Here is a 21,181-nt window from a genome sequence, read left to right on the forward strand (position 1 = left end):
GGCTGACATGCGCTCTGTTTACGCCAAGCAGCACCACTATAGGATATCTGACTCACAGACAACACCTTGACTGTTCAGTTTAGGTTAAAACATAGGTAGAATTCATACATTTTAAATGAATTCTAAGGTAATCAAACCAAAGAAAATTCATTTTCAAGGAGACAGTCTGTTTGACGTCAGTTGTCTGAACCCGCATTCAGAATAGGACAAAATTAAATGTTGGATAAAACAAGCCTTGAAAGTTGGTAAATAGACTTGACAGTTTTTTCTTTTATATTTTTCTTTCTCTTTTCTTGGAAAAACAGACAATCCATCAATTATTGCACAGTGAATACACAAACAAGTGAAAATATTGGAGTTTTAAAAAGATGAGTCCATGAAACCTCAATTAGAAAAAGATGCAGGCAAGATTCCCACTTCGGAAAATGTGGTATTTGACTGGTTAGTCTATTTCAGTATCATCTCCTCCTTTGGCCGCACATAAACAGTCCACTGAATAATGTTTTATTCCAAGGTATATAAAAAAAGGCTTCATTTGTGAATTTGCACATACAGCTGAGTTCAACTGAGTCCTGTTTGGTCACCAAAGGAAATTTGGCAAATGATTAGAACGTCATATCTATAGTGAACACAAAGCTCTTGGGATGAATCCAATCATGAGGAGGAAGGCTCGGGTATCGTATCTGTGAGAAGTTAAAAGAATCTTCTTCCGGGAGGCTTTGTACACAAGACTGGGGTGGTAAGCACCCTAAATCCACCAGGATGATCTGGCTCTGTGGAATTTCATCCAACTTAATTTCACCCAGTACTGTGGCTATTAGTTTGTCCCATCAGCTGCATAGAGATCCACAGTCTTGTATCTTCTGGACAAAGTTTGAGGATTGAGTCAGAGGTAAAAGAACACCTGTCATCGCTAGTTAAGTTTGGCACTAATGCGAATCCACTGAAGAGCTTGTCTGGTGTACTGGACTGCATGAGCGATGCTACTGTGAAGAGTCAAAGGCCCAGATAAAGTATTCAAGTAATTGAAGAACTCTGCAATGAAAAAGAAGATTTTAAAAATTTACAGATTTGCGTAAAAATGGATCGCATACGTCAAATGAATCTTTTAACTTTTGCCATCTCATACTTTAGGTGTGTGGTTAAAAGAAGCTGCCATACCTTTATTCTCCATTGCCAGGTTGTCAGCCACCTCCCAGTACTCGTAGCTGTACAGGACGCTGTTGGTGATGTTGAGATGATTTGCTGCCATCTGATGGATACGTTGGGGAATGCTTATGAAAGAAGACAGGCTGTTGCCCCCATGTGAACCCTGCTTGAGATGTTTAGAATTGGCTGTGAGTGAAGAAGGGGGTCCTCCTGTTCCTGCACTCCTGGGAGTTAAAAACAGTACAGTACACAACAGCAGTCTTTGAAAGGTTGTTGAGCGTTCAGTGACTGTTGAAGGTGAGTGAATTAAACAGACAGTCTGCAAAGTAAAGCTTTTATCTGCTTACTTCCCAGAGTCTTTCCAGCAGGGAGGAGTAGAAGGCACTCCGGGGGAACTCTGCAATGACACAATCAATAAGGCTAAAAATGGTCTAAATTAAACTTTTTACATTTTCCTTAAAAGGCAGAAAAGCATGCGAGATAGTTCAGGCAGTCAATTCAAGCTGAAACACTACCAGTTTACGAATCTTTTAGGTTGGAGTTTGGGCTACAATTTCCTCAAAACTCTCTTTGTCTGTTAATTCCACTGCTGTCCTGCATTCACATTGTTGCCCATGCTTTCTGCCCCACCATCCAGCATCCATCCGTCTGCATCTTCATGTTAGGAGGATTTACACAATTCCCCAATATCTATAAAAGCATGTCTGTGGGTAGAGCTGCCATGTGAACTTTATCTATGTTCTGTTGCTATTTTAAAATTTAAAAAAATGTGAGTTTTCTCACTGAATTATCAAGAAACTGATACTGTAATGAAAATGACTGTACAAGACGCACACACATCAGATTTGTTGCTTTCAGACAAACCTTAAAATAGTCCATCAAAACTTTGGAGTATTTCAATGCGTGATCCTTCTTTAAACGAAACATTTGCCAATAAAGGAGAGCGAGGCATCGAAAACTGTGGGCACACACAAGCACAAGTCAAAGGGGTGTTAACAGACTACAAGGCATCCACAAAAATGCAGGTTCTCTGGCCTGACAATAGATGTGACGTATACACATTAAGTGTCATACATACCACAGAACCGCCAGCTGCTTGTCTTCCTGTCGGGCTGCAGGGCCAGAGTGACTCTTCAGCTTCATTGCATACCTTAAAATACAACACTGTTAACAAATGAGCTGCAGATCATGTACACGTACATGTATGCAAGTCTGATGCGGTTTTCCTTAATCATGCAATAAATATTAGGTTTAGCTACAATTCACCTGATTAGTTCCACTGTCTCTGAATACATAGTATACGGGGACTTTGCCTCCAGTGGCCCTTCTTCCATTGCTTTCCCACATTCCATGAAGGAAAGAGCAGCATCAATGTAATTCACGGCCTTCCCCAGCTTATCCACCTGGAAAATAAAATGACCATAAAAAGAAAACATTAAATGGCTGCCTCAACACTGATCAGTGTCGAAAACAAACAGCAACCACTTTAAAATGCTTTGTTTTCATATGGCTATCCAGGGTTAGTATTAGCCTAGCTCAGTACACAGATTGCTGATGGGGAGAAACAAGTAACCAAGCTCAATCAAAGGTAGCTCCAAATCACTGTGTGATTCCATTATCCATTTAATGCCAAAAGACACTCCTTTGTTAAACTAATCCACCTCTACAAATTGGCACATGATTGGGGAGAAAGTAATAAACACTGGTTAGACCTCTTGATTGGGATTTAATCATTAGCATGCTGCAGAAGAGGTGGTGAGTGTTAATTTTTCTTCAATATTGTGTTTACACCAGAATTATGTCGCTAAGAGAGCAATGACAGACCACCAGTAGTGTAATGATCCAGAAGTACTGTATTACGAACACATATTTGCTTGCTTGAATACACAGAGATTGAACTCATGGCAAACACCTTCCATAAGTGAGAAAGCAAATAATTTTATCATTAAAATTTTAAGATTTCTTCAAACTGTACAAACCTATTACAGATAGATTTTGCTTTATTTTTGAAATCTATTCTTCATCAAATCTTTTGAAGGACTCACCATTGCATCTGCACGGTGCTTCATCCTTTTGGCCTCATGTAGGTAGTACTCCGCATGGTGTGGACTGAAAAGATAGACACAAAACACAGAGAAAGTGCTTTATGTAGTCCCATACCCAAGTGGTTGTTGAAAATGTATCTGGCCAACATCAAGCTTCATCTATGCAGTGATGGAATGTGATGGCTGATGCTCACGTTTCATGGTTTAGCACAGCGCCCCTGTGTCTCGTGGGGCCCCAGGAATCGGCTGGTGGTTGAGACTGTCTTGACACCTTTACACATTCAATTTCTGTCTTGGGCTGAGAGTTTAGGTCAGACAGAGGTGAACTATAACAAAATACAAGTACAGGAGTTGGGATGACCTGAATAGTTACTTATTTGATTTACCTTTATAGCAGAATCTTTATTCTTATGTCTAATCTTGTGGCTCTGGACATGTTGTTGCTCTGAACTCTTTGATTTAAAGGGTGGCTTTGTGGACTCTGGTGGACTGTCAGACAATGGAGACAATGGAGACAAAGGCCTTTTGCCATCTAAGTACTCATCCAAGTACCTGCAAATATGCACATGCATATAATAACACAAATATCAATCACATTTTATGGTATAGCTCAAATTCACAAATGATAATTGAATTCTGAGGGCTTTACAATCTTTACAAAGTTACACCCCCTAACCGTAGAGTAGCTAACTAACCCTCTAACCATAGACCCTCCAACCAGGTGAAGAAACACTATCATCAACAACAACAAAAATTACATTGTATGTAAATGTAAATGTAAATGCACTCATTTTACGTTGAATACGTTTCTAGTGAGTTCTTACCCATTATGTGTGGTCTCAGACACAAAGCGCTCAGTCACCTGGGATGAAGACTCAGTGCAGCCAGAGAGGTCGTATGTAAAGGAAGTACTCCTTTTGCTTTCTCTATGTGATGCACCATTCTCCATCTGGTCACACACACACACACACACACACACACACACACACACACACACACACACACACACACACACACACACACACACACACACACACACACACACACACACACACACACACACACAGAGACAAAACCACTATAAAGAGCAATATGTCTAAATGCTTTTCATTCTACACTGTGCAAGAAAATATTTACAGATACACACTAGATTCAACAAAGAAGGAAAATAAATATACTCATTTAGTCTACCTTGCGCTTCCTTTGTCCATCTTTTGTCACAGTCTCAGTGACACACAAGTGTTTCATGGCCTCTCTTTGTTTGTCCTTGATTGATGAAGAGGAGGAAGAGGTAGGCTTTTTAACAGTAGTGCTTATGGTGCTGTCAGGGACCCTTTTGAGCAGACAGAGGTCAATCTGCACAACCAAGTTTCTAAGACCTCTCTGGGAGGATGTTGTAGACTGTTCGCCTCGCCCAAACGGAACCAGGGTGTAGAGTTTTTGCTTGTACTCAATCTGCCGCTCCTTACTTGGGTTACCTGAGGTTAATCTACTGGGTTGTACCCTCTTCGGCCTAGTGGCTTCAGAAGTGCTTGTGCTTTGTTGCTGTCTCTTGTTAATTGTCTTGTAAGAGGTTGAGTCTGCTGGAACTTTGGTGATTGGTGCCTGATATTCAGATTCTGAATCTGTATTCGAAGAAGAGGAGGTGGATGATGAGAAAGATGGTCTACGACGACTTGGGGAATGCGACAGACGAGGCAAAAGTTCTCTGTGTAACTCTCTCTCCTCACTTCTCCCTCTCCGTTTTTTCCTCCCCTGGTGATGTGCGTCTCCCTGAAGGCGGTGCTGCTCTGTGTTGGTAGGCAGTCTCTGCTTAGCTTGTTCTGTTTGCCATTCGAGTCTGTGTTGCTGCTCTCCCCTCCTAGTGTTTTCCCTCCTTGCTGTCTCCTTGTTCTTCCTCTTACTCTCTATCACTCCCACCTCTTCCACTCCCTCCTCTTCTTCTGCTGAACTCTGGTTCCAGGGACGTCTCAGTAGCTGCTCCTCCGCCAGCCTCTTCTCTTCCTTTTGCTCCTGTTTCCCTTGTTTTTCCCTGTGTCTGTTCTCTTTTCTCTCTTGTCTTCTACCCTCTGCTGAGTTCCAGTGATCTCTGCCTTCTACTTCTTGCTGTTTGGACTGGGGTTTCCTCTGTGTTGTTTTTGTGTGGTTAACTTGCAAAGTAGTTGGTGCTGTAAACTCCCAAGACTTGGCTCGAGGTTTTAGGCTAGCATTTGATTTACAGTTCAACCCAGCATTAGAAGTAGTATCAGTTACAGAAGTAGCCAGGGATAGAGGACCACGACCAGTGTTTGTTGCATGACTAGTAGGAGGTACGTGCTGCCCTCTGGTGGGGCTGTGTTGTGAGCTAGATTGAAATAAGAGCCTGTTCTTGTGGGTGAGGTTGTGATTGGATCTGCCACTCTGGTTCTGCTCAAAATGTGGTGTAAGATTTGATTTTGGAGCCTCAGAGACCTGTTTAGAACTTGAAGGAAAGTTAGTCTTGGGTCTAGATTTGTCTCTGTGGGCCTTGCATTTGCTTTGGCTTTGGTCTTGATTTTGAATGAGTCGAGTCTTGGGCCTGTGCTGACTAGATGACTGATTATTAGTACTGGTTACAGGCGTACTCTTGGCGTTGATGGTAGAAGGTGGAGCAATCCATGACCCAGCTTGTCCACTGTGGGGTTTGGTTGTAAGGCTAGGATGTGTTTGGTTATGACTCTTAACTTCAGGGTGGTGGTGCACCCTTGAGGGACCACGTGGGCGGGGACAGGTATTTTTCAGAGAGTGTTTAGGTACAGGGCTCGGACTACGGCTGGCTCTCTGACTCCCATGTGGACTGGGACAAACACTTGGAACCGGGCTTGGGATGGGGCTATGCCTTGGGCTAAGGCTTGGGCTGGAACTTGGACTGGAGGTGGGGAATGGGCTGGGGCTGGGGCAGTGACTATAACCAGGGCTAGGCAGGGAGCTGCTGTGACTGTAATGGAACTGTGGACTAGGAATAGGGCTTTGGCTAGGGCTATATTCTTGTTTGCTGTCCCAGGACCTGGCTGGAGAAGGGGCCTGTTGGTTGTGGGCAGAGGGACCGTGTCCTGAAAAATCCTGGGAGGGATACTGTTCACTGCTTGAAGACTTTTTCTGGGAATTCCTTAGCCATTTATCCAACTGCCACTGGGCAGCTGATGGGTGATCAGTCTTAAGAAAGCACAGAAAAATAGTGAAACAAACGTTAAGTACTATCGTTTATTGATTTCTACATACAGTAGATCATTGTCTAGCTTGTCTGTTAAGAATCCCCAGCAAAATTTAAGATGCAAGACTAAGAGTACAGATTGATATTCCATACCATAAGTACACACGCGTGCACACACACACACATACATGCATGCACACACACACACATCACGTATGTGTGTGGTGTGTGTGTGTGTGTGTGCAATTATGGCATACAATACCATTCGAACAATTTGGAAAGCTCAATCCACCTGAAGTGCATGTTTTTGGAGGTGGGAGGAAGCCGGAGAACCCGGAGAAAACCCACGCAGACACACAGACATGGAAAATTACACTAAAAAAATCTGCAAAACCGCAAGGCTGCAGAGGGTGAACCGTTCCATACTGAGGGACAACTGTTCATGTTTACATGTTCATTCATTCATTCATCCATTCTTTCATCATCTTGAAGATAAGATGATCTAAACGGCCTCCATCGAGCATTTAGCAGTTGTAACTCCAAGATGTTGACACTTTGTGCTATTAGGTTTGGAGGGTGTGTGATGTCCACTTCAAAGTTATCCCATTTGTTCAGGAGTGATCCCAGTTGCACCAGCGGCTGCCTCATAGACATTACAGAGCATGCATCACCTTGTCCACTAATAACACTGTCAAGCAGAATGTCTGTCTCTCTGTGTCTTCTAGCTATTGATCGTTCATTTCCGTATATCATAAGTTCTAAATGCAATTTCCCCTGGGATTAATAAAGCTTTTATCTATCAATCAATTTCAACACAATGGGCTTGATCTATGACATAAATACACTCTGTGTCTTTGATGATTACATGTACAGGAAAAACCTTTCTTTGATGTTCATCATTAAAGGAAGGAACATGAATACAAGGATACTTTGCATTCACATTCTTTATATGCATTTCTCTTTTAAGGATGAACATCATTAAAGCAAAAATGTATATAAGGAACGTGAATGCATGGATACTTTGCATTCGCATGCAAGGATACTTTGGATGAAGGTGGGTGAAGAGTAGAGCGATTGGTCCATGGATTGAAAGATGTTTCTTTTGGTTGGCTGTTTGGACATTACTGCCCAGTTATAGCTGAAGATTTATTTTTTTCTATGGTGGGAAAACGGATTTCATTGTCATTCGTTCAACTCAGTCAAGTGCAGAGTGTGTGGGGTTTTTTTTTTTGGTTGACTGTCTGGACATTACTGCCCAGCCAAAGTTAAAAAAAAAATCTGGTACACATTTTTTTAGGGTCACATAAGAGGACTATAATCCCGCTTGAACCTGAGTGTATGGCTGTCGGTGAAGTTCAAGGGTTAGGGAGGGAATTTGATGGTTAGATGAGGAAACGATTGGAGTTCTTCATCGTCTGGGAATCTTGGTCTGTGGTGAGGACATCAGGAGGTTCCATACCTTTCCCAATGACTCCCAGCAGTAGGCTGATACCCCAAGAATGATGATCAACTTCAATCAATTCTGATCTGTCCATCAAACCATAACTCTACTCAAAGTCCACCCCACTCTCAAGATCGGATACTGATGGCAGGGTGGTTGGGCGAGGGATGGGACTTTGCATTGAGAGATAATGTCACAAAGTACCGAAGAAAAAAACCGAAACACTACACTTGTTTGAGTTGAATGAGTAACAATGAGGTTCCTGTCCCAACATGGAAAAAACAAAACATCTTTGGCTTTAACGGCAGTAATGTCCAAACAGCCAACCCCCTGTTCGGGTTGGCTGTTTGGACATTACTGCCGTTAATGGGTTTGCAAAAAAATTGTTTCTAAAATTGTTAAAATAACAAATAAAATAGTAATACTGTACTGTAATAATAAAAGTAAAATAATAATAATAATAACAATAATAATAATAATTATTATTATTATTATCATTATAATCATGATGATAATAATAATAATAATAATAATAATAATATTAATAATAATAATAATAATAATAATAATAATAATAATAATAACAATAACAATAACAATAACAATAACAATAACAATAACAATAACAATAACAATAACAATAATAATAATAATTAATAATTCTAGGAGTATTTGTTAAACAGATACAGATGAGAACCTGAGGAGCGATAATGAATATATTGGCAGAATGTTCCATAGTTTTGAACTGCCAGACAGGAGGCCTAGAGGAAGACCAAAGAGGAGGTTTATGGATGTAGTGAAAGAAGAAGATCATCATATATAATGAATATATATAATATCCATTATTATATATTATATATATTATTATTCAGTAACAGCAGTTACTGAATAGAAAAGAAAAATACAGGGAGAAAAGAAGAAGAATGCAGAGAGAGTACTAATAATAATACACTGCCTGGCCAAACAAAAGTTGCCACTTGGATTTAGCTAATCAAATATATACAAGCCTCCTATTGGATTATTACTACATGGGTGATTATCTTTCAGCTGGCAACAAGATATTTAACCCCAACTGGTGCAATAAGATGCTTTTCATATCCTAAACAACTACTGTATGTCGAAAGACACATCCCGTGGTTGTGGAAAAGATGTTAGTGTGTTTAAGAAGGGTCGAATCATTGGCCTGCATCAATTAGAGAAATTAGAGAAAACATCTAAGGAGATTGCAGAAACTACTAGAATTGGGTCCCATCGTCTACAAAAAAGAAATGTGACCAGAAAAAATATTCTGAATGATCATGATCGTCAATCACTTAAACAAGTGGTGAGATCAAATTGAAGAAAAACAACAATAGTACTCAGGGCTATGTTTAGTAGTGAAAGTAAGAGAATTTCTACACACACAATGCAAAGGGAACTCAAGGGATTGGGTCTGATCAGCTGTGTAAGAAAACCACTAAACTGTGAGGCTAACTGTAAAAAAGGACTTCAGTTTGCTGGGGAGCATAAAGATTGGACTCTGGAGCAATGGAAGAAGGTCATGTGGTCTGATGAGTCCAGATTTACCCTGTTCCGGAGTGACGGGCGCATCAGGGTAAGGAGAGCAGCAGCTGAAGTGCTGCACCTATCATGCCTAGCTCCTACTGTACCAGCCTGAGGGGGCAGTGTTATGATCTGGGGTTGCTGCAGTTGGTCAAGTCCAGGTTCAGCAACACTAAGTGAGGTCAGCAGACAACGTAAATCGACTGAACAACCTAGAATATTCCACTTGATGGCATGGGAATATTCCACGATGACAACGCCAGGATTAATCGGGGCTCAGATTGTGAAAGACTGGTTCAGGTAACATGAGACATCATTTTCACACGTGGATTGGTCACCACAGAGTCCGTGATGGGATGTGCTAGAGAAGGCTTTCCCCAGCAGCCAGATCCAACCATCGTCAATGCAATGGTGAAAAATTAAAGCAAAACTGGATGGAAATAAATCTTCAGAAGCTTAGTGAAAAATTGCCAAAGCAAACATGAGCCATAATTAGAGGTAACTGCGGTCCAACAAAATATTAGAGCGTGTAACCTTTATTTTTGGTGGTGACTTTTTTTTTTGACCAAGCAGTGTACTTTACCCAGTGTGTGAGCAAATATACTTAGTTAGACACAACTATTCTACATTTGTCTTTATATACCATTTAAGAGATAAACGCACACTAATAGAGATGAAAATACAGCATCACGTGGTGTTACTTTGTTAGTTTTAACTACTGAGGAATGACAAACATCTGTGGGTATGTGCACGTAACACAACGTTGTCACACTGCAATAGAAACATCTAAAGTGCACTATATTCACTGAACAAGACAAATTAATCCATCTTACTCACTCAGCTCCTACGAAGACAATGTAATCTCAATGACAACCCTTGGTCATGATTCATGTTGAAAAAATGTTCAATAAAAAAATTCCAGCTGACATTATGGTCTCCTTTCTGCAGGTTACTTCATGGTTTCACAGCACACGTCTGCACTTAACAGAAGCTCAACCCCCATCCAGTTACACGAAATAGCTCCCTTACTATTTGTTTAACAACTGGCTTGGTAACACAAAGAACGAGAAGGACACACAGAAAGTTTGCACTCCAACATAGGAAAAGGAAGAGCGTACTTACAACTGGACAGCGCTAAGCGTCTTCCACTCTCACATACTCAATTCCTCTCTTAACTGACCTCGGGCTAAATTAAACCTCTGCTTGTCAAGTCAAACAGTGACCACCCTCCCCACATCCCTTTCCCTCTTTCCAGAGAAGACACTGCATCTCTTGTACCGTCTCTCGGCTGCCCTGCCTCCTTTCGTTTCTGTCCCTCCCTCCTTTTCTCAGTACCTGGAACTTTGGATTTGCTACTTCCATAACTTCCAACCCCCCATCTCTACTTTGGGAGACATTTAAACAGTCCACGTAAATAAAAAACATATGGTGTATACCCCCACCCCCCGCCCCCCATGCCAAACACACTCCACTCTCGCTCTATAGGGGCTCAAATTTAACACATGTTCACTAATAGTCCTCTATGTTATACAGGCCCCTCCATTCATAAAACAGAACATGTTCCCCCTTCACTCCTCACACGTTTCAGACTAACCTCCACAATGCCCCACACCTCCAGACGCCCAGCATATCTGTTCATGCATGCGATAGTTATCTGAGGTACTTAGGAGAATGTGCATTTAAGAGCTTGTAATCATGTAAGTAGATATATTTCACACATAAGACTAAATTCTTAGATACATTTAATTTATTTGTGCTTGATAATGTCAACAGGAGCTGAGGTCTTGATAACCTCCACGTCCTGAGGGCTTTCCTCTGAGCGTCTGTTGACATGACACCCAGCCATTAATTACCAAAGCTACCTCTACCCCTCAAAGCCCCCTCTCCAGCTCACAGGCATTCCACAGTCCTCTGTCCCTCCCCACACCTGCTGTCAACTGCCTCGTGGCCACCACTCCCTGCAGAGAATTCATCTGAGCATTCACCACCCATAGAAGAGACAGTCAAGAGAGACCAGCAGAGAAAAAAAAAGAAGAGTAGAAGAGGAGTGTGGTACCTCCTTGCTGTTGAATGGTGGCTGTGTGTCAACGGGTGACGGAGGGTCCTGGTGATCTTCTGCGCTCCGGCTGGGGCTCGGGGAGTGAAGGCTGCTGCTGCTGCACGACTCAGCAGAGCAGTCTGAGCCCGAGGAGTCTGAGCTGGAATGTGTCACCCGCCTGCCATGTGTGTGTCCTCGCTGCGCTGACAGGCTGTCAGTCGACACACAAGACAAACATCAGGGGTCAGAGCAGGTACACGACCGAGCCACGAAGACATCCGCTGTTCATATTCATGTGGATGAACTTCTGTTTACAGACCAATAGTCACACAAAAACATGTAAAGCTCATATGTGTAACATAGACACACGTTTACCTGTGTTGTGTGGTGTCCCAGGAAGCTGGCTCTTGATTTCCCTTTAGAAATAGGAAACAGGAAAAACAAAGCTCTCACTCACAGCAAGTAGCACAAAGACTAACCTTCTATCAATCAATCAATCAATCTATCTATCTATCTATCTATCTATCTATCTATCTATCTATCTATCTATCTATCTATCTATCTATCTATCTATCTATCTATCTATCTATCTATCTATCTATCTATCTATCTATCTATCTATCGTGTGACCACTGACTTACCCTTTGAGCGTCATCGTCGTCGCTGCTCAGCTTCAGGTCATCAGCAAGCATGCTGTAAGGATTAAAGAAAATGGGACACTGTGGCAGTGATGCTTTATAAATAAAGTTGATTGATTGATCGATTGATGCCGTCCAGATTTCAATAATTCATGATAGTTAATAAAATTATACAAGTTTGATAAAAGTCTATTTTAGGGAAGAGGGACACCTCAAATTTTAACAGAGATTTGTTTACCAATATCAAAAAATATATAAGGAAAAAATATGATTTTTGTTTAGAAAATAATTTCTCAAAATTGGTCAGCCTCCAGAATGTATGTACAACAGAACAAACTTCCAAGTCAGTCAATTCTGACTGTGTTACACTCTTTTTGTCTTAGTGATGACATGGAGTAGGTGTTTAGAATCCGATTCCCGGTGTATTCTACAGATTCATTTATTTATTTTTATGTCTAAAAACCTCTCTGCTAGCCTGAAAACAGAGGTGACATTTTGTGTGCATTTTTTTTTTAACTTGAGAAATGTTCACTATGATAAAAATGTTGTGTTACATAACAAAGGCACAGTTGCTGTACAACGCACATGTGTTTCACATTAAAACAAGAACATAATGAGGTAACAAACAGGAGCACATCAGTCTCCACCGACATCTTCAAGAATGTTGAGTGACCTTTGACCTTCCTTATGTACGGCAGCCTGACACAGTCTCTTGACTGTTTTAATGTTCGTCTGGTTCATGTCAGCCTCTTTATACACTTGTGACGATTGTACATGTTTATGTAATCTCGTAAAAGTTGCTGAGTAGAAATCGCGTTTCTGTAATCTGTTCTCTCATCTGGTGTGTCACAGGAGCCGCTCTGGTTTCATGACCTTTGGCGGATCATGCTTCCTGGTCTGACTTACGATTTGTGAGGTGCCAGGCGAGGGTGACGGGTCATTTGCTGTGGAACATCCCCTCGACCTTAGAGAGAAGATGGAAAGGCGGAGCAAGAAGCAAAAACTATTAGAGAACCAATAATATTATTGTACTAATCAGATAAGGAAACCTATTTATCAGGGAACACATACTTTGTTTTTGTTGTGTGCTACGTAGTTTTTCCTTGGAAAGAAGAGAGAACAAAATATCATAAGTAAAAATCTCTATTTACAAAAGGAAAAAACAAAAATAAAATAAAATGATCAGACTCAGAAAAAGACAGTTACAAAAATCTCAAACTCGAGGACACACAATCAAAAGTTTTTGGAGGATTTCTTTCCTTTTCAATCTTGTGGTTTCATGACTAAACAGATATTTCCACAGTCATAATTTTTTTTAGCAGACTTCGGATTCTTCTGGAGTCTTCTTTAGTTTTCGAAACATGCTAAAATATAAAAGAAATTTACTCAAAAATTAAATAAACATATTGGACAAAGCCGTACCGTAGAGTTGTAGATGATTCGCTGGGCCTGGTCACCCCCTAAGGCTTTCTGGGATGGCCAGGACTGAGTCATATCCTGTGCAACAGATGGGATCAAAGGGTCACAGGTGAATTGTGGGACACCACTGTGATTGATCACATTTCCGTACAGAAACCCCTTCCATCCTAAATCTGTCTTAAAGAATTTCTTTATTTTTCTGTCAAACTTATTGCTCCCATTTCCACACAGTGCAGAGGGCCTTGCTTGGGAGCTCCCTCTTGTTTCCTTCCCACCACAGGTAGTGTGACTGGATAGAAATAAAGACTATTCTGTCCAGTGTTGGCTGTAGGCCAACATATATTCCTCTAATAAATAAATGTTTCAGGGTTGGTGTGGGCGTGTGTACTTTGCAGCGGTGTCAAGGTTTCTCTATATTTTTCTCAATGTTCTTTTTTTCTTTTCGACTCTTTTCCAGGTTTTTGCAACTATGTCAAATGTCTTCTATATTTTTAATCCATTTTGATATGATTCTATTTTCTTTTGTAAAATGAATTTATCTATGGCTGTGTTCTGGTGGTGAGAAAATGAAGTGTGCTGGTGCTAACACTGCTGCATGCAACAGCAGATCCATTCGTTTGTTTGGGAACTGTGCAGCGTGGGCTGAAAATATGATCCAATAAACTTTCTTCAAAGACATGAACATTTCTGAATGTGACCAGACTGGTGGGTTTGTAGGTTTTCAAATGTTGGCAAAGCATTTTGGTATTTTTGAGGTTCTCTCGAGGAAATGAACATTAAACACATCAGCTGACTGAGGCAACATCAAATAATCATTCAAAAAAAATCAACAAACTGTAATCAATGTACAATTATAGGGATCTGTAAGCATGTCAAGAATAAAAAACACAAACAAAAGCAATAACATAGGCTGTAAAAGGGATTTAATTTATTTGATTGTAAATAACTCAGCTTCCACAAATCGATGGTGAGCTGTTACAGATGAGATAATTCATCTACTGAACCGATCACGTCCTGTGTGTGAAGAAACAATCGCTTTCATTGATTGCTGAACTTCTGAATAGAATTAGCAGAATATATTTAAATGAAACATTTTAAGACACCACTTCATACTGTTACTTTTAAATGATTGGTAAGTAACTAGCAAAATAATTAATAAATCCATGCAATCGTACCCACCCAAAATCAAATGATGCAAGTCTTGAAAGCAGTTTATAATTGCCGTCACTTTTAGATCGTAAGAATTAACCCCGTGAAAGTTGGTGACGTTTGCCCCACACATGACGCTGTAGGAAAGCGACATGGACCTAACCCTTTTCCACACCCCCAGACCCCCACTCCAACAAGTCCTCACTATTTACAGACATCTTTATATTTTCCACTTTGTCTTCTAACTCAGTGTGATTGTCTTTTAAATTATTTGAGAAATTACAATTTACAAATGATTCCATATTTTTGTTGGATACACAGAGCAGATTGAGCATCATGTAACTACAGTCATATGGTTACATGTAGAGGATGACACAGTTGTGTTATTTATTGTATTATTTATTAGCTCTGTATGCTACCAGAAAGGAAATGAGCCATGTGGAGAGAGCCCTGCATCCACTCTTCGCTCACGCTCCGATCAGAATCTCTGCTGATTAGATTTCCCGTTGTCACACTTAGACAAACCAGGCCCCGTGGATGCTGACAAAATGACCTTTTGGTATCATTCATTTGTCATGCTAGCATGATCTGGTTTCCCAAGGTGCATCATAATGTGGAGGCTTTGGTGTGTTACATGCATGTGTGGGATGATCACTGGATGAGGGAGAAGCACAAAGCTGCTGGACTGCAGAGAACAGGTTCTAGAAAAGGTCACATTTTAGCAGCTCAGTGTCTGAGAATGTGGCTGACAGACAAAATCGCCTCTTGAGGTCTTAGAATCATTTCACACCTTCAAAAATATCGTAACTCACTTTCCTGCTGATACAATAATAAGATTATGGAGACCACTCTCATGCGGTCCGCTTAATGTAAGGTGAATGGTTTTATTTGGCTTTTACACTTTTAAGATGTTTTTTCTTTAAATCTTTCCTTCAAACTACAAATATCTGTTCCTCTTGCTTTACGTTTTCATGCTAAGCTAAGGTAATGAGCTGCTGTTTATAGCTTCATCTCCCACCCAGACAAGAGAGATTAAGTACTTGTAGTATCTTCTCATTTAATTCTCTGCAAGAAAACAAATAAACATATTTCCCAAAGCCTAAAATATTCTTTTACTCTGAGGGGAGTCTGGATTTTCCTTCCTTACAATCAAAATATTCACAGGAATTGACACATATTTATGAACCCAACAGTCGACTGGAGCGTTCCCCCAGCGAGTCTCCCCTCCTTCCACAGTAGGCCCTGAGGGGGGACTGAGGGTGTTTCTTCTCATTGCTCATCCTTTCACTTCATTATCTCCCCTCTCTCAGTCAACAAGGACACAGCACCAAGCAGCCCTCACCCCTTTCCTCCTCCGACAACAACAACAAGGTCTCCTGTGTGAAATATGATGTGTTGCTATCTACCTCCCACCTTTCCTTACCCCATGTTCTATATCTCTATTTTTCTCCTCCACTTGTATTGTTTGTCACACACTAGCGACAAGACACAGGAAGCAGTCATCCTATGAAAAACCTCCAACATCATATAAATAAAAAACACAAACCTCAGGGTCCTTAAACTGAGATGTGAGATTGGAGCTGAAAGCACCAGTCAATGGGCTGCTGAGTCAATCAACGGGTGATTAATCATTAACAAATTGTTATTCTGTCTAATACAGACTAGTAACCTTGACACAATCTTAGAATCCATCTTCTGCATTTTCCAGTATTTATGCAAATTAAAAGAATAATCAGACAGCAGAGTGCTCAAAACTCTACCGAGGCAGCTCGGTTTCCTCATAGTCTCATCGCACTTAACAGGAGCAAACCCAAGATAGATTATTATGACTAGATGACCAGGAATACCTTCCCTTAGAATTAAAATGGTGTGTATTAATATACATTAATAATGGCATTATTCAGGATCTAGCCCAGGAAGTTTTGAGACGTATCAAATTTGACCGCCTCGCTGATTCGGCAGTTTCCTGTACAATGTGACATCACTGGATGTCTGTAGCATTACTATTAGTCATTATATACAGTGTTCTGCAACCCCATTAATCTGAACATTCTTGATCACCAGATTTGGAATACTGTATTGCTTGGATCCAGATTATGTTTTTGTTTCTTTCTTTCTTACACGGGTGACAAATACTGTGACTAAATATGAAGTAAAAACATGTAAAATCATGGGGTCAGATGATGATCACAGCCTCATGGAACGGAAATCCCTCTTATAAATTCATTCATTCATTCATTCAGCGTCAATACTGGCGTCATCCGCTGTGGCGGGTCGCGGGGAGCTGGAGCCTATCCCAGCTGACTGGGGCATGAGGCAGGGTACACTCCAGGTGCAACGCCAGTGCACTGCGTGAGTGAAGACAGACAAACACACACAAACACACTCACTCCTACGAGCAATTTGAGACCAGCAAATCAATCTGAAGTGCATGTTTTTGGAGGTGGGAGGCAGCCGAAGAACCTGGAGTGAACCCACGCAGACACGGGGAGAACATACAAACTCCGCACATAGCGGGACTCGAACCAGGAACCGCCGTGCTGTGCGGCAACAGCGCCACCCACTGCACCACCAAGCCGCCCTTTTCTTATAATTTTCATCCAAAAGCATTCTGTCTGTCTGTCTGTCTGTCTGTCTGTCTGTCTGCACAGGTGGGCAGACAGACAGGTACAGACAGACAAGCACAAGGCTGATGTATTAAACTCTTTGGTGTTTCCTTTTCCCAGCAACAATCTGCTGTATTTTTATTTATTTATTTACTCAAACCTGGAGAAAAGACATAATCAAGAAAAAATTCTTTAAAAACCTAAAAACCCCTCCCTCAATATGATTTCATGTATTTGAGGAGGTATTAATCTGAATTTTATCTATAATTTTATTTTGTTACAAAGGGAGTAACTTGTATTTTATTTTTTGTGGTGCAAACATAAAAAAAAAACAATCAAAAACACAGGCAAACAATATTTCCTTACCTCAAGAGTCTCTTTGGCACAGCGGGGCTGTTGGCTTCTTGTTACCTGTGCAAACAGAAGCAGACAAGTGAAAGTGTTGCTGCTGTTAAACAATTTCCACACACTCGTTCAGTGCAAGTGCAAATGTTCTCACACACAGTAGGCTACGTAAACTCGTTTGTGTCTTTCCCAACACGTTGCTCAAGATGTGAACTTAAATGTCTCACAAAGGAACACTAAAAAAATTTTTTTTTTAAAAATCACACTCGTTCCCACTTTTTTTTACAGCAACAGTCACAACCCTGTGCAGCACATTACTGTAAACCTCATCCACATGCAGCGCTGGTAGGAGCTTTGAGGAGGCTGAAGCACACTGATGACTCATATCTTAGAAATCACAGCTGCAGATGATCAGATGCATTGTGATTCTGTTGCAAGCAACTTTCTGTTTCCATCCGTGTTAAGCAACCCCTCCTCTCTCTATTTCCCTCTTTGTCCCTCCCTCCCTCGTGTTTCTCCCCTTTGCACATTTCAGCTCACTATTCAAAAATCATGGTATGAATGTTGCTCAAGCATTAAGATAAAGGACAAATACTTCACTCCTGCTTCCCAATCTGTGTAACTGTGTGTAGGTCCTTTCTATTTATACAGGAATGTGTTTTGCATGAAAACAGACAAACCTGCTGCACAAATTATTGAAAAAAAACCCTTTAGAGTTACATTTCTATTGAAATCCCAATCGCAGCGCTTTCACTGTGATATTTTTTGAAAATTCCTATCCCTCTGAATTTGTATATTTCTCTGTGACCCTCATCGGCTGGACACCGACCACTCGTACTCTCCTGTCAAATCACTTCCTTTATAAATTCCATTTGATAATTTGATTCTTCGTTCATGGCCCTCTATGTCTTCTGAGCCATCTGTGCTGTGTAAGCGTGCACAGCCCTGAGTGTGTGTGTGTGTGTGTGTGTGTGTGTGTGTGTCTGTGTGTGTGTGTGTGTGTGTGTGTGTCTGTGTGTGTGCACTGGCATCTTGCATGTGTGTGTGTCGCTTTGTGTGTGATGGTATAAATCTGTCTCCTCTTGCATGCATGACTCACTGAGGTCAGAGTGTGAGCGTCTGCCCTCTGCCTGACGATGGGAAGCAGTGTGTGTGTGAAAACTGTCTGATTGTTACAACCACCAGGCAGTTATGAGCCTGTAGGCTCTAAATGAAAAACATAAACACAGACAGCCAGTGTTGCATCTCCCCTGAGGTGCTGCACAAGCTCAAGTCAAGCCTTCCTCCTTTGCTCACACTTCTAATCCTATCAGAATGAACACAATCGTGTGCGATGTGTTTCCCATATTCAACCCTGCTAACACACTAACATCACAGGCTGCTCCTCTGGTGTAATGCCCTGATGAATGAAATCCCTCGGGGCCAACAAACCACAACCCATCATAACACCTGCAAAAAAAACATACACACACACACACAAAAAAACAGTACGCAAGCTGATGACACTGCCGTCCACCTGTGACATTCTTCAGAATCAACTAGTACTGGAGTTATGCTCATTTTTGATGTCTTTTCAGCTCTTAGTTTGTCTCTCCATTTGTGCTGGGTGTCTTAAAATTCATATCAACTCACACAATCTCTAAATGTTATGAAGAACAAGTGGCAATAACTCTGCAGGAATCAGCTTCTTGTTGTACTTCAGTGTTAAGACAAGAGAAGGGTATTTATTACTGATAAATGTCTTAATGTTTGTGACTTTAAATATGCGTTGATCTTGTGCAACAACATTAATATATGAACTTACAATCAACCCGCTCACAAACACGCTCATACCTGCTCTTTTTTTTTTTTTTAAATTCTTTATTTTTAACAAGTAAATTATCCACAATCCATTCTCTTACCTGAGAATGTGCGCATCGGAGTAGGAAACAGTAGGTCCAGAGTTTCCCTTTGCCCCCCAGGGCAGTAGGCATGGTTCCTGGATGGTCAGTGCCGCCCCCGGGGGTCCATGCCAGGGAGTCTTCACGCTGGAAGCGGCGGACGCGTCTCTCGGTGGTGACGCCGGCAGGCCGGCTCTACTCTCCGCCGTGTTGCGCTGAGGAGTGAGTGTGTGTCGGTGTGAGGGAGTGGGGGTGGTGGGGGTGGTGATGTGGTGGTGGGGGGGGTGTAGGCGGGCCGGTAAACGTCAGAGATGACACACACGCAGCTCACGCAAGGGGGGGATCACGACTCAGACCGACCCTGCGTGTTGTCGCCACAGTCAGGTTTTCTCTCTTACCTTCTCTTTATGACGTGGATCTTGACTCAGACTACAGCTAGAATTAGTAATGACGTTAGTCTTTATTTTTAGAATAATATTTTCCTTCACACAATCCATTCCAAAATAGTCTGAGCTCTTCCTCCTTGCAAGCCCAACCATTCTGCCAAATTTCACAGAAATCCTTTGAGCTGTTTTTTGTGTAATCCTGTCTGCAGTCAGACAAACAAATTCACGTCGATCAAAATAAAAACACGAACATGTAAACAGCTTTTCTGCCACTATGGGCATGTGAGTTCAGATTTACATCATAATCCAGATGTAGGAGATAAAGCTGACCTATATCTGTAAGAGACAGAGGAGGAGCACAGACATGGTGATGCACCTGTATATAAGAGAGTTCAGCAGATTCACTCATGAGGTTTTCATGTTTTTATCTGTGAAGGGTAAAATGTGACAGCTACAGAATAAAAATTTTAAAAAGTATATATATATATATATATATATATATATATATATATATATATATATATATATATATATAAATATATATATATATATATATATATATATATATATATACACACACAGTATATCTGTGGATCTGCCACAATGAAAAACACAAGTTTTGATGATTACTATTGATTTACTGATGATATTTTCCAGGATCGATAAATTAGATGGCATTACTATGTGATGTATGAGACACAATCGTCGTGGCAACATCACCACAAACTTTATTATGTCCTTAATGTAGTGATACAACTATTGATGAGCTGTTGGTAGTGATGGGAAACAACTTGTCCAACCAGTCTCCTTCAGGGAATTGGAAAATGAAGAGTCTCGAACTATTTGGCTAATTCTGAGTAGTGAGTACAAACAGTTCACAATCTCGCCATGTAAGGTTGATGCGGCTAACATGTTAGCAACCAGTTTCCTTTGTAAAACCAATGATTATATTCTGTGGACAAATTATTAAACAAATGTTATTAATTTATTCCAGTTAAAGAGAAAGCTACAGAGCTGAAATGGCCCTGGATTTTGTGGGTTTCTTATTGTCATAATAAAATATGCATCAAACAGCTCGGGGTGAGACGGAGAGAAGAGAATAAAACAAACTGAAGAACCTTGATATGTCAAAGGATTACTGTGCTGATTTTAGAGACAATAGATGACAGACTCTTCTTCATAATAAGCACACATACTAGAAAGCAGAGGAACATTATTCAGAGACAAAGGGGAACTTTTCCACCGGTTAGAACTGTTGGTTCAGGCTGCAAGCCCCTGGGACCACAGCGGCCCTCATTTGTTTATGGCACCTGTCAAAGAGGGAACATGGGGGAGTCCCACATGTTGGTATCACTGTGACATTCTGAGTTT

The 21,181-nt window shown here is 41.0% G+C and overlaps 1 protein-coding gene across 2 annotated transcripts; it reads right to left on the reverse strand.

Moving 5' to 3' along the window:
* Positions 1 to 260: 260 nt before the first annotated feature.
* aff3 (AF4/FMR2 family, member 3) lies at positions 261 to 19,649 on the reverse strand. 2 transcript variants are annotated; one of them, XM_068329703.1, is made up of 19 exons: positions 19,446 to 19,649; positions 17,566 to 17,610; positions 13,448 to 13,522; positions 13,097 to 13,127; positions 12,932 to 12,989; positions 12,029 to 12,080; positions 11,763 to 11,803; positions 11,406 to 11,598; positions 4,386 to 6,368; positions 4,019 to 4,143; positions 3,581 to 3,746; positions 3,389 to 3,492; positions 3,195 to 3,258; positions 2,416 to 2,552; positions 2,228 to 2,299; positions 2,014 to 2,107; positions 1,497 to 1,546; positions 1,162 to 1,373; positions 261 to 1,035 (listed from the first exon to the last, which is right to left on the reverse strand). In XM_068329703.1, the coding sequence occupies exons 1-19, from the start codon at positions 19,515 to 19,517 to the stop codon at positions 914 to 916; spliced, it is 3,696 nt and encodes a 1,231-aa protein (XP_068185804.1). In that variant the 5' UTR covers positions 19,518 to 19,649; the 3' UTR covers positions 261 to 913. The 2 variants fall into 2 exon arrangements, with proteins under 2 accessions (XP_068185804.1, XP_068185805.1); XM_068329704.1 differs by lacking the exon at positions 3,581 to 3,746 and having other exon boundaries at positions 3,389 to 3,520.
* Between the last annotated feature and the right edge of the window lie 1,532 nt (positions 19,650 to 21,181).

Source organism: Antennarius striatus, chromosome 12, assembly GCF_040054535.1.
Source record: "Antennarius striatus isolate MH-2024 chromosome 12, ASM4005453v1, whole genome shotgun sequence".
Taxonomy (NCBI): Eukaryota; Metazoa; Chordata; class Actinopteri; order Lophiiformes; family Antennariidae; genus Antennarius; species Antennarius striatus.

Bases quoted from the DNA above. Each gene is read 5' to 3' on its own strand.
- aff3 (XM_068329703.1), bottom strand. From the start codon at position 19,517: ATGCCTACTGCCCTGGGGGGCAAAGGGAAACTCTGGACCTACTGTTTC. The intron at 13,523-17,565 runs GTAAGGAAATAT...TCTGTTGCACAG, and splicing joins GTGCCAAAGAGACTCTTGAG to GATATGACTCAGTCCTGGCC. The intron at 12,081-12,931 runs GTAAGTCAGACC...TAATCCTTACAG, and splicing joins CGCCTGGCACCTCACAAATC to CATGCTTGCTGATGACCTGA.